At 43.2% G+C, this 16,424-nt stretch overlaps 1 protein-coding gene across 1 annotated transcript; it reads right to left on the reverse strand.

Annotated features, from left to right (window-relative positions):
• Positions 1–3,751: 3,751 nt before the first annotated feature.
• Positions 3,752–12,367, reverse strand: LOC148333034 (short transient receptor potential channel 4-like). Its single transcript, XM_088300447.1, has 11 exons — positions 12,251–12,367; positions 11,056–11,459; positions 10,286–10,804; positions 7,099–7,435; positions 6,878–7,017; positions 5,914–6,227; positions 5,627–5,822; positions 5,336–5,530; positions 5,129–5,170; positions 4,754–4,843; positions 3,752–4,670 (listed from the first exon to the last, which is right to left on the reverse strand). The coding sequence occupies exons 2-11, from the start codon at positions 11,431–11,433 to the stop codon at positions 4,194–4,196; spliced, it is 2,688 nt and encodes an 895-aa protein (XP_088156573.1). The 5' UTR covers positions 11,434–11,459; positions 12,251–12,367; the 3' UTR covers positions 3,752–4,193.
• Positions 12,368–16,424: the final 4,057 nt, after the last annotated feature.

Genomic DNA, 16,424 nt, shown 5'->3' on the forward strand with positions numbered 1-16,424 from the left:
TAATTCCGCTTGATTTACTTCAAAAACTAATTTGCATATCTTGCAAAGCTAAATTCAAACACTGTACCAAATTAGGAGTACATCCTCAGAACAAAACTGTGATCAAGTCACCAAAACTGTTCAAGTGTGCTGCATGTGGGCACAACTAATTCAAAGGAAAAGGCCTGTAAAGATGCCTCAGATTAGATCATATTCAAGGAGCAAAGAAATCTAGTAGAATAGTCCTTAAATTAAAATACACATATTATTTGGTGACTTTACATTAATTCCAAGATATTATTCAAGTAAATAATTAATTAATGAGTAAATAACTATGGATTTTTTTTTTTTTGCGATTAATTAGTTTAAAAAAAAGCGCTTTACAGCACTAATATATATAAATATATATAAGAGCAATAATAAAACCTCAGAGCGCATACTTCAAAGAGACCCACAATGTTATTATCTATCATTTCTAACTTATTTATGACAATGCAACAGAACACAAAGTATGCTTGCTTCTGAGGTGCTGCTTGACTTGCACAATGTTGTGTGTGCGCCACCTAGTGGTGAGAAGGACTGCTTGTTTATCAAACGCAGTTAAGGTCATATTAGGTCAGAGATTCCCAACCTTCATTGGGTCACGGCGCATCTCTGACATCACAGCATACCACTGGCAACTTGACGAGCGGTCGGGACTCACTCGACTAGGTTAAGTCAAGTTGTGATTACATTTTTAGAGCAACCTCAAAATTGTATTTCTTACTTCACCGTGACAAAGGAAACACACCGAACCCATGTGGTCCACATCTGGGATATTGCAGGCAAACATCGCTCTCTGTTTCCACGCAATTTCCACATCCGACTGTACTGACAGAAGCCTGATGGGCCTCGCTTCCCACGTTTCATGTGGCCACAAGACCTCCCCAAACAAGTCTAAACTTTGAACCGATTGAACGATGATGCGGAATTTCAATACAGTCAGACTGACAGTACGAATTTGACAAAACCTTAAAGAGAGCAGTAACTCTGTGTGCCTTTTGTGTTTCATGGCCACTGAGCAAAGTAGTTTGTTGCAAAGCACTCCTGGAATGTCATAAACCGAGAATTCATTATTTAATTGTGACAACATAAATGCAGTTTCAAAGTCATTTTACGATCACAATGAAAACGAGTTCATTGTCCGCAGGTGTCGGAATTACAGGCAGCGAGCGTTTGCATGAAGAATGCCTCTCGACCACAAATGCAAAATAGTACAGTTTATGAAATCTTATGCTATTAATTTATGATCTGTCATTCTTGCTTTTCTTTTGGTGAAACATGTCCACCCGCTCACTGCGCTCATTCTGAATTACCGTAAAATGCCACAAGATGGTGACAGAGCAATTTCAAATTGAAGTGAAGTGAAGTTAGTTGAAGTGACGTTTTTCGGATGAGGCACGAGCTTTGTTTGACTGGGAGGAGCTAACTTTAGCCTGGGTTGTCTCCGGAAGTTACGGAGAGTTTTTGTTTTCAAAATCAAATCTGTAAAACATTTTTTTATAAGACTTATCTTTTTCTTTTTTGACATGATATTAAACATTTTTTAGTTATTTAGTGGTATATTCACATTTAATTTATTTATTTGAGAAAAGGAAAAAATATATATATTTTGGCAGGATGTCAATTACTGGTGATTTTTTTTTTGCATTTCTTGCAGGGCTCAATCCCAAGCCCCCGATTATTGTATTCACAAAAAGTTAAACCTTCAAGGCCTTTTATTAACTCCTTACCTGATTCCAATATTACATCTTAACGGAAACAACTGGCGCACATTAACTTGCAAATCCCAGCGTTTGAAGTTTCCACAAAAGAGACTTCAGCGTGCACGCAGCAACAACAACAGCGCAGATGAACCCAATGGCGCGATAATTGGATGCAGCGCGCCGGCGACACTTCCACAAGCCGTCCGCTCCCACATCGATAATAAAAAAAAACAGCACAATGTACGCCTCTGTCACATAATCGCTTCTCGCCGATATTTCTTCGCCTGCAAAGCCGCGACCACGATGAAAGCGATAACGAGCGCAGAAGCTTTTAGTGTCTGAAACGTCAAGAACAAATCTTTTGATCACCTCTTCAAAGTTTGGGAGTTTTTAGTTCTTGCTCGAATCTTTGAAAAGTGCCATCAATAGACTGATGATTCCGTGTGCTGAAAATAATCGCTTTGCGTGCGCGAGGCAACTTCTGAGAATGAGCAAGTGACGCACACATGTGGACGTATCTGTGTTTCGATACGCTCGCCAACACTTGACATCATGTCACTAGTATTGTTTTCCTGGAAAGAATTTGTGATTGTCTGTGTGGCTTACGTATGGCTTCCAGAAGTCGTCAACTGATAGTTTCACAATTTTCCAAGAATTATTGAGTACTGAGTATGAAACAGTAATTATCTTTTCTTCATTTTTTTTTTCGTTTTGTGAGCTGAGGACCTCTGGGGGGGGCATTTAGATGACATGATTGAAATAATTGTACCACCCACATTGAGAATTTAATTTCAATGATTTCATAAACATCCACACCAAACATCATTGAATAAGACACTTCTGTAAAATTGGAATTCAGCTCTTTCCTTGAAACAGAGTGCACGCTCAATTTCTGTCATGTTCTGTGTTTGTCGTTTTTGGTTTGGTATTTAGTTTCGTGTTTTTGTGTGCTTGCGTTTGATGCGTGTCTCTTGTTAAACCTGATTGTGTCCATCTGTGCGTATCGTCCCATTCCTTAGTGTGAACCAATCAGCTCCCATCAACGCTTTGCATCGTGTCCAGGTGTTCCTCGTTGTCTCGTTACTTTGTTTGTATTTAGTTCCTTGTTTGCGTTTGTTTTTTGTCGGTTCGTGGTCCTTGTCAAGGTCTCCCATCACGTGGCTGTCCTCCATTCCTCAGTTTTTCCCAGTGCCTTGTTTGCATTTTTGTTGACATAATACTCTTTTGAGTTACTCCTGCCTGGCTTCCCTGCATTTGGGTCCTCCTCCACACAAAAAAATGGAAATTTCTAACCGATTTTATAAATGTGAGAAACACCTCACATAGCGGAAGAAAAATCGGCACGCAACACAGCAAATGACTTCGCACACGTGATCGTATATCGATTGGTAGTCTCCTCCCCCTAAACCGGATGGTTGTCGTAGTACCAAGACTGACCTGTTGGAGGCAGCAATGGCCTCCAGACTGCTGGAAAATCCAAATACCAGCCATAGTAGGAGTGGAACAAGACATGCTAACGGTTAGCTTATCATTGACCATACATCAAGATTTACTATTGTAAATATTGACGGGCGGCGGGATGTTCAAATTATGGTCCGATTGTCGGTACAAGTGTGCCCTGTTTTACTGAACAAGTTTCAAGCCAATTTCCTGCATCTGCTTTTGTGTACATTCTTTGTTTAAGAAATGAACCCCCCCTCCCTCCTCTGTAAACAGGATGAGGAGAACTTTTTCGTGGTGCTGCAAAGCAGACAAACTTGTGATTGTTGCCCATAAATGGAAGTTTTAAACTCATTTAGAATGTTGACACCATGTTGAAGTCTTCCCAAAGATCATTTTTGCATTGCACGTTGCAATTTCCTGATCCATCATTTTAAACTATGGCATTTTTTTTTCTAAGCACCCACAAGTGAAATTTAGAAAACGCAGCATATTATTTGGGACAGCATGACCTGCAAACTTTCCAGGCGTTGCCTTTCCTTTTATTTAATTGCTCACACATAAAAAATGGGTTAAAAAAAGCAACAAGTTACAAAGATGTGTCACAATAATTTAGTTGCATGGCATACTTTACTATATAATTAATACCAAATTAATGTTTTAAGGTGAGGTGAAACCACTTATTCATGAAAATTAAGAATAATTTACTGTACCCATAACACAAGCCTTGAAGTCTAGCCCAGTGTTAGCATTTTTTTATTACTTTCAAAAACAAACAAAGAAATAAATTAATTAAAAAGACACTTATGTAACATTATTTTTTAATACCCTTTTTGTTCCACTTCTTTCCACATCAAGTCAGCTCTGGCCTATCAATACTATGACCTGATTATGACCCATTTTCATGTAATTCACGATAGAAGCTAACTAGGACACGGCCGGCCGGAAAAGGATCATTTCATAAATTAGCACAAAGCAGAGAAAAGAAACAAATGCATTATTTGTGGACTCGGATAAACGTGTGCATGGTTAATGTCCAGCAGTTTGCAGTTTGCATGAATGCTCCTTCTCCTGAGCGTCCTTCTCCACCTCCTGTATGACTTGCACGATCACCCTCGGACTTTTAAGCCCGCGGCTTCGTCCTGCGGCGCTTTCCGAACAGTTTGAGCTCTTCTCCGAGGAGGGTTTGATTCCTCCGCAGTTCTGAGAGGGCTGCCGGGACTGTCTCTGCTTGGGGACGTCCGCAAAGTGGCTTTTGGCAGCAGTGACGCTGCTATTACTCGGACTGTCGCTGGCGTCGGCGGCGCTTGGCCTTCGGGTGTTCAACTCAAACAAGTCCAGCCTCTGCTGTGACTCCTCGGCGCACCATTTGGGGGAATACTTGAACGAGTTTCCCGGGTAAGCGAAGGGGGAGCTCGCTACTTTCCCAGAGCCTCGGCCTTGGGATTTTCCCTTCATCATTCCCAGCACCTCGTAGCGGAAGCTGGAGATGTCCTGCTTGAGTTCCTGTCGACCATTAAGGACAAACGTTGTTACAAGGAGCGAAGGAACGTGGTGGAAAGGTCTTGAGTTTCGCAGGTTGACGCTACCTTGAAGTTCTCTTCAGTCAAGCCTTCTTCTGTCTTGGCATCTCTGATCATCGCAGCAACATATCTTTTTAATAGGTTTCTCAAAACCTCCTGAAAAGTAAACACTATTGTTGATGTTAAAATATTCGAGATCAGAGGTCACCAACCACCGGATCGCCGTCAATGTACACGACACAAGTTTCCGGCATTAGTGGCTACTGCTGGCTAGCAGCTAGCTGTTAGCATGAGCAACAAGTGCCAGCTGTGCCCTCTCCTCCACCACAACGGTCCGCAAAAGCTATTGACTTTTTTGAAGCGGTCAGCGGCGGAAAAAAGGTTGGGGACCACTGATCCAGATTTGTGTGACTAGTTGTATATAATGCAAACGTGCCTTACCTGATATTCGTGGTTCAGTCTGACATTGTCTGCGGCGCGTCTCTACAATTACAGATGTAATTGTTAACTTGACTTCATTTGATTTGTGACCAAGCTTGTATCTCAATTTACTTGTGCAGTGTATGGAATATATGATTTCAGTTGTGAGGTCACTGGTAATCTGTCAGAGTCTGAACAGATCCATGAAAATATGACGAAACAACTTACCCCCAAACTTTCAAAGGTTTCCAGTCGTTTTAAGCTCGGCCTCCGAAACACACGCGCTTGTATCCATCCTGTCAGATAATAAAATGACTTGGGACTGGGTATTATGTTGAACGGAGACGGCAAAGTTCCTCCCTCTTCAAAGTAGCTCATCCATAATTTAGTTCTGGCAAATTTCCACTCTATATCCGCGTGGTCCTTAAAAGAAAATATGAGTCGTTCATCAGAGCCGTGAGTAAACGAACACAAGACAAATGGGAGTGGTTAAAGAATAGAATAGGCCAGCGTACTCACGGCAATGTGCTGGTACGAGTTGTTCATCATCGCAATTAGCATGTTCAGCAGCACGACCAGGGAGATGATGTTGTACGTGCCGAACATGGTGGTTCCAACAAACTCTGTAAATTCATGATCTGGTTTCACTCGGGTCACGTAGAGGGAAATGAGGCCAAACACAGACCAGAATAATGACTGCAGCGTTTCGAATAACCTAAAAAAAACAAGTGAAACATGAATCATGTTTGCCGCGTTGGTAAACAAAACTATTCATCATCCGGAATGGATTTTGCTTGACGACATACGTTGAGAAGGCGTTGTTTTGCTGCATGCAGCGGATACCCTTGCAGTTGCTGCCCACGTCGGTTCCGTAGTAATAGTAAAGCTGGTTGAGGCCGTTGGCGAAGGCCAGCAGCACCAGGCAGTAGATGAAGAGGAACTTGAGGATGTCCAGGAGCATGCGGCCCAGCGAGATCTGCAGCGGGCCCAGGTGGGAATTGGCGGTGAAAAGGCAGATGAGGCGCAGGGAGCTGAAGATGTTGGCGATGGCAAACAAGGCCTCGGCGATTAGAGTCGGGTGCAACATTTCCCAGCTGCATCGGGGTTTGTGCCCGCTGTACTGCAAAAATAAATATTTTTGGTGTCGTCAATGGACAGGCCGGTTCCCCTGTTCTGTTCAATTTTTAGGTGTGCCCCAGAGCTCTTCACTGGGGCCCCTGCTTTTTTCTGTTTTCCGTAAATGTAACATTTTCTCTTTCTTCTTCTTTCTGAAATTAAACTGCACCAAACTCGAAATTCTCATAATTGCATGGTCCCGAGTCTACACGAACCACAACCAGTCGGTCACTTCTTAGTCTCACCATTCCTTCAGGTTAAGAGTTTCGGTGTCATCCTCAACTGCACACCCTCGCTACATTCACATATTCATAAAATAACTCGAGCTGCTTACTTCCAATAAATTCCGCTCCTCCCTCACCGCCTCTTCTACTGCTGTCCTGGTCCAAAGTCTTGTTTCCTCCCTTGCTCCTTTCAGGAACTTTTAATAATGCTGGACAACTTTCAGCCAGTGCTTCAACTTTCAAGGACTGTGCTGAGTCAGACCGGGAACCTTCCGATTGAAAATGTTATCTAACAAGAGAGATGATTATATCTCCCTCCAAGCGTTCTGCCACTCTCAATATTCAAGCCAAACTAATTAACGTTTCAAAGAATCAGCCTCATCACTCACGCAGGACCGTGCACCACCGGTCTGTATTTATATGGACTGACCTTCGCGTAGGCAACAATCTTGAGGGAAATGGTTGCAAGATACAACGCGTTCATAATGAAGTCCATGATGTTCCACCAGTCATCCATGTAGTCTTGGAAACCACTATCCCACATCTGCTTGATCTCGGTCCAGATGAAACCTTGAAGACACCAGAAAATGGCGGCATTGCGGGTTTGCCACCACCAGGAAGGCCAATCATAGAAACATTTTTTTTCTTTACCGATTACCCAAGGTAGGATCATCCATTCCACCACAGTCGGTGCCGGGCCCTGAAAGTCCCGCTGCGGGGCTTCAATGTGCTGCGATGCCAAGAAGAGCAGGAACAGGAATGTCAAATAGGAAGCGGCGTGACAGATAAACTTGATGAAGGGCTTGCGGATGAATAAGCCGTAACGACTTTTCGGAGAGACCAAGTAGAAGATGGATAACAACGGGAAGAGGAGCCCGATGAGGATACACGTGATGAGTTTCACTGCCCAGTGACGCCTCCTCCAGCCCGGGATCTCGTCGTACCAACGAGAGGCCAGCAGCTGCTGACAGTTGGGCTGGGCGACAAACTATGAACGAGACAAAGAAAGAGAAAATAACCGGCCTTCAACTCAAACCGCTGACGGAATATAAATACCTGAAAGTGGAAAGTCATTTTCCTGGCTTGGTTCGACTTATTTACTCTTTATTCAACACCCACCAGTGTGCATTTTTTTCCATCTCTACACATTCAAAAAAATGTTCCAAAAAAATGATTTATCATCCCTTTTTTCCGATCAAGATGTCGAATCTGGTTCTTATCCTCCGCTGTGTAAGATGTGCTAAAAACATCTGCAAGACATCTTTTTCTGGTGATGGGAGTTCATTTCAGCTTAACCTCGTTACCGCCAAATGGATTCCCTCCATAATGGGCTGGGTGATGAGGTCATCTTTCCACGCCGAATCCCTTTAAATCTCCGCATCTTGCCTCGGGAATGGCCAACTTTGCATGAACGTATGATTGAAATGCGCCCCTTCAGGATTTGACATTTGTTGACACAAAGTCTGGTAGCACGGAGCGATTTTGCGGACAACTTCTAAGTGCTTGTAATGTTCTGCCGCTTCTCTGTAACCTCCCTGGAAGCATTCAGTCAGAAAAACCGCAATAGCAACCTGTAAAAAGCTTGTGGTGACGTCGTTCGTGTCTGCAAACGTGCAATAAAAGGAGCGGCGTCGTGAAAAACATGCTGGCAAAATTTATTTGGCAAAAGCGTGAAAATAATAAGTCGCTCGTTCGCGATGTTGCCACTTTAAGCAAGTGCTCAATTATGGCAGATCTCTCAGGTTATTGGCCTGGCATCCTCTTACTTGTGTTCCTAACATGGACAATAAATTAATTTAGCAAAAATATATCCACTCGCCTATCGGAGAAGTACACAACTGTGCCAAATTGTTTAAGACCCGTTAAAAATCAGGTTTGGCGGTGACGCGTTACAAAAATAATGCGGTACGGTAATATATTGCATTTCGCCAGTGACCAAGTCATTTAACGAGTTCCTCTCAATTTTTTCAAAAATATTATGGCAGTTACTGAGTCTGGTAACGAGTTACAAATTTCACGAATTTGGAACCAATTTGATCAAACACTGATGAAGAAAGTGCAGCTTTCCTCCTCACTTACTGGCTAGACAGGATTCATTTATTTTACATACCCTTTCGTCTATCTGTCTTTCCTCTTTTTTTGTTTTGAATTATCAATTATACGTCATCCATTTCTATTTTTTGTCTGTAAATTAATTTGAATATGTTGATAATTTAATTTATGGTTTACAGTCTGGGATTATTTAATTACTGGACAAACCATCAGTTCCAATAGTTGTATTCCAAAATTAATTTTATTGATACAAATTAAAAATATTGATCAAAAGTATAGTAGAAGCATTTAATATTATAGCCCACACCGTATAGTTACAAATATTTGTTACGAGTTTACCAGCTACAGTGTGGTAGAAAATTTAGCATTTTTTTCCAGTGTCAAAATCATTATTAAATCGGAATATTATATAAATAAATAGTAATCCCCGATTTGGGGAAAAAAAAAAAAAAAAAAATAAAGTAGCTTAAACTTGAGTTACTGAGTTACTCTAAAAAGACAGAAATATTGTAAAGAAACATTACTTTCACATGCAAGTAACATTTAATATTTTCTAAATGACATTTTGAGACGCGACTTGCCCAACACTGATAATAATTGACACAATGTCTGGCAGCAAAATGTTCTGCTCGTGATGAAAATATTTCAAGTTTCAGGGAAACTTGAAGCGAGGCTTCACGGCGTCATTATCACCGTCTAATCCAATCGCCGTGGGACCGAGGAGGCAACGGTCGGTAATGCATTACATTAAGAACCAGACTTGCAATTACGGGCTGGCCAAAACTCCCTCAGGACACCTCCAAACATTTCGACCCATTTGTGGCTCATCTTGACGCGGTTCTTGTCACGAGGACACTGTTTACCATTTAGTCCTTGTATATCTAATGACAGCCATCATTTCCCTTTTTTTGTTTTTTCAGAGCCCAGAAAAACGTTTTACAGCCAATTATTCCAGTCGATAATCCGTTTTTAAGACCCAAAGTATATCTCTTCACAAGATGTTGAATGCGTTTAAACTGGCTTGCCCAGATTGTGCCGGTCCAAATGAAGATATAGTCGCAATATGTAGGATCAACGTCATCGTGGCTTATAATCACTGTTTTATTTATCAGCTCGGTTCGGGGGAAATTCCGTTTCATGTCAACAATCAAAACATCCATCCATCCATTACCCGAGCCGCTTGTCCTCACGAGGGTTGCGGGCGTGCTGGAGCCTATCCCAGCTATCTTTGGGCAGGAGGCGGGGTTAGGGCTTCTCGTTATTTGGTCTTTTCATGCCCAAAGTGAAGTCTAACTGTGCGCGTGGGTGGTATTTTCTGTAGACACGTGCAATAACAAATCAGCGTTTGCGCCGTTGTGGGAGTGAACACAGCTGATTTGATTCCTAAGCAAGTCAAGCGGCTCCCTTTATTTATTCATCCATCCATTTTCTGAACCACTTCTCCTCACAAGGGTCATGGGGGGTGCTGGAGCCTATCCCAGCTATTTTTGGGCAGTAGGCGGGGTACACCCTGAACGGGTTGCCAGACAATCGCTGGACACACAGAGACAAACAACCATCGGCGCTCACAATCACACACACCTAGGGGCAATTTAGAGTGTTTACACCTGCTTTCACCTATTCTACAGTCGAGTCTGCTTTCCGCCACTAAATTGTCAGCTGCGCCAGGGCGTATAATAAACAATCGTCTTTGGTCTGCCGAAACGTCCAACAAAGCGGAGCGTGGTCTGCCAAATTCAGAAAAGCGGTAAACTTGACTTCTGATTAAACCGAAAATGCGACTTACCTCTTTTTGGCAGTATTTGATCGCCAACTTGACCCGGGCCAGCTCGTTACCGTTCTCATCCAGCAGGGGGTTGATGTCGTCACGATAGTTGAGGATGATTTCCAGCTCCTTGGAGCTCCGAGTCTGGTCCAAGAGATCCTTGGCAAACTGTTTGCACGTGTGCGACAGCTCCTCGTACTCTGACTTGAACTCGTTCTCCACCCTGCTGAGCTCCTCCAGCTCCCAGCTGAGCTGAAAGGCCGTGAGGAACGGGTCCTCGCTGGAGAGGGCGATGAGCGACGGGCTGGCCAACGCCTTGTAGATGTTGAGGCGGGAGTGCGAGTGGCGCAGGCCGTCCACGTCCAAACTGGATACGCACTCCAGGCAGTCGCACAGGACGGCGTGCGGCTGAGGTATGGAGACGCCTCGCTGCACCAGTAGTTTGATGATCTCATAGTTGTTGGTGTGGGCAGCCAGGATGATGGGAGTGATGTCCGGGGTGAAGTCCGAAAACTGTTTGTCCAGCAGTATGGGTGGGAGCTTTACGGATAGAGACAAGTCGTTCAATTACCAGAAGTCGCTTTGAGTTTATCTGGATAAAAAAATAACAGCGCAGAGGTATCCACTAAGCCTTTCATTGTTATTTTTTTTTTCTTCTTCTTGCATTATTTAGATTTCAAATGATTTGAATGCCTTTTAAATGATGCTATTGAGTCTCTCGGTCTCTTGGTTGGTCTGTTTGTGTCTTTCTAGTCGCCACACAAAATGTGTCGTCATTGGGGTAACTGTACCTGTTTCTCACCACTGGGCTTCTTGTGGTTGAGCAGAAGCTCCACAGCTCCCACCACCTCCTTGCGGATGGCGTGCAGCAGGGCGTCGCCCACGTGCACGTTGTAGCTGAGCAACAGCTCCACGATTTCCAAGTTCTCGTTCTCGATGGCGATGAGCAGCGCCGTGCGCCCCAGCGAGTCCACGCAGTCGATGTTGATGCTGAAGTAGATCTCGGCCTCCTCCAGGGCCTCCTTGACCGTGGCGTAGTCGCCCTTCCCCACCGCCCCGAGGTAGGCCCGCTCCAGGGCCGAGAGCTCCCACTCGGCCCGAACGATGCGCAGGGGGATACGGTCGGTGAATGAGGAGTTGTCTGTCTTCTTGTAGTACAGCTGGGACATTGTTCACACGGCTGCCCCTGCCTCTTCTGATCACATACAATTCAATTCTCAATTCATCCATTCTGTGTTAAACTGTGCTTGCATGTCACGATCGTTGATGGTTTTAGCAGCAACCTTATTTAGTTTACCGTTAACCCACGTCCGTTGCAGGTTTACCACTCTGCTCTTTTGTGGATTTATTTTGTACATTTAACAACTCTATGTTGGTTAATCGCTCATTTACACTTGGTGCAATTCCACGGCTGACCAGTAGATGGCAACGTACTATTTAGTTTTCAACTGTAAATTTGACAGAAGAGCATAGCCTAGTTTATATATTTGGGATGTTTGGTGTCAATGCGTGCTGTATGTGGGGATGTGCTGGCGTATTTCCGAACAGGGGGTTGTTGTATATCCACTGAACTATATGTTTGGCAAGAGTGAATAAAATAAAATAAATCATAAAAATAATAAATCGAATCACAGGACAGTCCGTACATGCCACTGGTACTATGAAATCTGCCTGGCAACTCAAGCCGGCTGAATTCTCATTGGATAAAAATGTTCACCTAAAAAAAACAACACTGGGATATAATATGACATGAATATGTATGTTCATATTTTACTATTTTCAAATGTTCATGATATATTGCTGACATATAGAAAGTGGAATAATTGACCTTTCCCAAGTTATTAGTCATTTTGATAAGCTGGAATTTTACTTGCAACGTATTTTGTAAATTCATATAAACTAACTGAATTACATAATAGTATTTTTTTGTTTTTGTTATACAATGCATGCCCCTTTCACCGCCAGTTGAATAGAAATAGGCCTTACCTTTTCCACACTGCAAAGTGGCCACTCAATGGACAGCCGGAAAATGTCAAAAAGAATGAAGGTGGAAAAAAAACGAATGGCTTGTATCGTCTTCTCCTGAGTAAGAAGACCTCCAGCATACTGGACGCACTAACTCAATGACATGTCAAGCAATCAGCCTCCCGCCTCCCCTCGCCCGCCTCCATGGACACATCCTGTCAAGCCGCCACCTCCCTCTTCATCTCAGTGCTTCCATTTCTTTTTCTTTTCCCTCTGGCTGATTCGCACTTTTCCGTTTAAAAGTCAATCCCGTGTTGTGATCTTCGGGGGAAGTGAGGCTGTTTCTGATTCTCACTGACGAGATCAGTCATCGTTATGCTCGCTCAAGCTATTATCACTCACAAGAAGACATTCACGGGCCACTTTGGTGCTTTTGAGCGGGAGGGAATGATATTTATCTCTACATAATTTGATGAGCTCCTACATAAAAGCGGAATTGACCTTTTTATAATGTTTGCAACTCCCGGCCGGGTGTGACGATAGTTTCGCATGGCAGATAAGCCCCATGAAAGTCAACGGGTAAGCAGAGCTGCATTGAATTTGGTTGGATCCACAGATGTTAGCTTCTGAAAAGTATCACCTACTTGATGCTGCATGCGCCAGATGCACAGATCTGCTTCCTAACTGACAAAAAGTAAGAAGTATTGTCAGAAGTGATTCCACCTTGAGTGAAAATTTACTTTCCTTTTTTTTTTACTGCTAGTTGCAACGCCCGAGCTCTTCCACCAAAAGTCAAACCCGCCACAAGCACAGCAGTATAATGTTTCTCTTCTCTGTCCACTAGAGAGCAGACAACATCCCCTCTTGTTAGCCCTTCAAGTGTCGACGTGACTTATGAAAGCTGCTCCATTTGGGCGTTGGGGACTTTTTTTTGCCTTATGGGGATGCAAAAAAAAAAACAAAAAACATTCTCCAGGGGATCATCCTTTCTTTTTTGGGCTGTCTGAAAAAGAGCACAAAAATCTGGGCCAACAAAATGGTTAATGGTAAAAATGTTCTCAAGTCCTCCGGTTCCACTTCTTGGCATGTTGTTTACCGCTTTTAACTTTTCTCACTCAGGAATTTTATGTGTGTAATAAATAAGGTTTAGCGCCGCAGGCTTGAGGGCACCTAGAGCAGCAACTGAAGACGTTTGCAGCAACATCATTTAATATTAATCCACTCGTTTAGCGAGGAAGTGTTTTTCTTCACAAAAAATCCACCCGCAATCCAGCAAATAAAGTACACGGAATGAACTGAATTTTGGATTTCAAACAAACGCATGCGGCCCAAGCGGGCGCGTTCTCCAATTTGCTTGACCATGCGATGGCGTGCGCGCCCGCCAGGTTTGGACCTGGACCTCCCTGATGATGCAACGGCGAGAAATTCAAACATCGTTAGGTGAACATGAGCTAATTAGTGCTGCCAGGCCTCCTCAGCGCCGGATTGACGCGTTGACGCAACCCGAACAGAACCGTGCCTCACATATGATATCCGTGATGGTGGCAGTTACTCGTTTTTTTTTTTTTTTTTTGTGGTACTCGAGCGTCAATGAAGATTGTCCTGTTATGAAAGATTGATTGATATAATGCATGCAGCACAAAAGAATCTACGCAACGTGGACATATGGTGGCGCAGCATCCAAGTGTCGAAGTGTAAAGCGACCGTTCGAGAACGTAACGGAAAATCAGAGACGTGGGGGTGCCAGCGATTAGCTCCGCCCTTGCGTCCAGTACTTTGCTTCTTGCTAACAGTCAGCTGGGAAAAGCCCTTTTCACACTGCACTTAGGGCACAGCGACATAGAATGGGACATTCAAGAAGACATTGCTCCCCGCTCTGTCTAACTATATCATCAAAGATGCAAACGAAGGACTTTTTCGCCATATATTTTGTAAATGTAGGATGTAGTTTTCATTTTTGGCTGAAAATTTTTTTTTGTTTTTATTCTATTTTATTAACAAAAAATTGTTTTTCCAATTGTTTTTTTGAGCTATAATAATGTTGTTTCACGCCTAGTAAAGGATGAAGCGTTCCCCTTTTTTAAAATTTTTTTAAACGAGCAAAGCTCGGCCTATCTTTCGCAACAATGAGAGCGACATCTCGTAATGGTCGAAACCAGTGGCAAAATCTCTTTTTTTTTTCCCTCCTTCCAAATATGGACACACTGCGAACCGGGTCACCATTGTCGAATGTTTCACACTGACTGAGTGCAGCGTGAAAAGGGATATTGCCTCCACTTAGCCACCTAACGACCAGCCTTTAAAAAAAAAAAAATGATATCGTGCGTGCGTTGGTTTCCTTTACTTGTGCCACTTTCATGCAAACTAAATGTGGCAAGAATAATATTCCAAACCACCGCAAACTCCAAAGACCTTAATAAACAAAGCGTCGGCGTCTAATGAGATGTTGCCGCCTCCCGGCAGCTGATACAAAATAAAACTAAAAAAATATAGTGAGCGATCTGCAAAAGCCGGGAGGGTATGTCATGTTTAGAGAACAACTCATCGCGTTGTCGTGTAAAAATAGACTCGACCGGGGTTCGTTCCCGGCATTCCCCCCCCCAGGGAGGGCTGGTGATGCATGTCGGTTTTGAGGTTGTGTTTGGGACTGTTTGCAGGTATTTGTGGGCTCAGTAACCGCCCCTCAACTGACAAGAATGAGCAAGAGTTTGTCAGTTGCTGCGCTGGTTCCCATTAAGCCTGTCAGTGTGTGTGTCTTTGCTCTATGCTTTTTTTTTTTTTTTTTTTTTTGTGTGTGTGTGTGAGGGGCTACCATGGGTGGGGGGTGGGGGGGTTATTAATCAAACTCAAGGCCCATAACTGAAGTCCACATCTATCAGGAAGCATCAATTACAACAGTTAACAGATGACAGATGACTCTGAGGGGCAGATTAAGTCCATTACAGCTCGGCAGGGGGAATGTGGAAATATTTGAAATATTCCCCCCCCACCCCCTCCCCCTCAATGTTTTGGGCCACAAAAGGCACTCAGTTTTTGAGTCTTGTTTCTTATGACGGGAACCCCCCCCCCCTCCATCAATTTATTTATTTCTTTTTTTTATAGGCCATTCATACACAAGATAACTCAATGTGCTTCACACAACCAAAAGCACCTCTAAAAGCATTAAAAAAAAGAACAAGAGAAGTAGTTTATTAAAATGACTCAAAGAAAATTATTTAACGACACTTAAGAGCAAAGGAAAGAAATAAAATGAAGCTTTCTGAAATGACCACAAGATTGTACAATGAAATGAATTTAACCTTAACTTTGATTTAAACGCATTTATACTTGGGGCAAACGTCACTTCTGATGACAAGTTATTCTATTTGCTTGCAGCATAACAGCTAAATGCTGCTTCATCGTGTTTGGTTAGAAAACAGGGCTCCACTAATTGCAGAATGAATGCATAACAAAAAACATTTTTTTTTTTTTGTCCATGCACTTCACCTCATTTGTGTAAAATTCAGCCGTCAGTTACAGCGTCCGTTCTTCTTCTTATCATTTTGATTGACAAAATATGTTGCCAACATGTTTTAAGAAATAACAAAACCACCAGCTGACTTTTGGGTGCCATCCTGGACTGGTTGCCAGCCACACTCACACGATGGACAATTTAAAGTCTTGATAGGAGCACATCCGGTTTTTTTTGGGAACGTGGAACTAAACCCGAATCTATAGACTGAGTAAGACATGCTAAACACTTTGTGTGTGTGACTATTTCTATACTTTTTGAAATAAAAAATGACCCAGTGGCGACCCAAGAGTTCAGCACAGTACAGTACGGCAATTTAAAAATAAAATCCAAATCCGTTTTAGCAGCGTCCACAGTGTGCACCATTTTAATCATCCCATTACTTGCGCACAATGTCAACAATTCACGTCGACAACCAGCAGGCGGCTTAGTCATCAATTTGGCATAGAAGAAGTGGGGGGGGCGGGGTCATTCTGTCAAGTGGCCGGCACCTTAAGAACTCATCAGCGGCAGGAATCCCCGCAGGCTCGTTGGCAGCAAAATGATTAAATAATGTGAACTTTGAACTGCAGGTGAGCACACCTCCGCGGGGAAGTTTGAGATTTTAATAACATACGTTACGTGTCGCGTCAGGAAGCTCGGATGATCGCTTTCTTTCGGCTGTGATAGGCCTTTGCACTGGTC

Source organism: Idiotropiscis lumnitzeri, chromosome 7 (genome assembly GCF_059441095.1).
Source record: "Idiotropiscis lumnitzeri isolate Australia: NSW breed Sydney's pygmy pipehorse chromosome 7, RoL_Ilum_1.0, whole genome shotgun sequence".
Taxonomy (NCBI): domain Eukaryota; kingdom Metazoa; phylum Chordata; class Actinopteri; order Syngnathiformes; family Syngnathidae; genus Idiotropiscis; species Idiotropiscis lumnitzeri.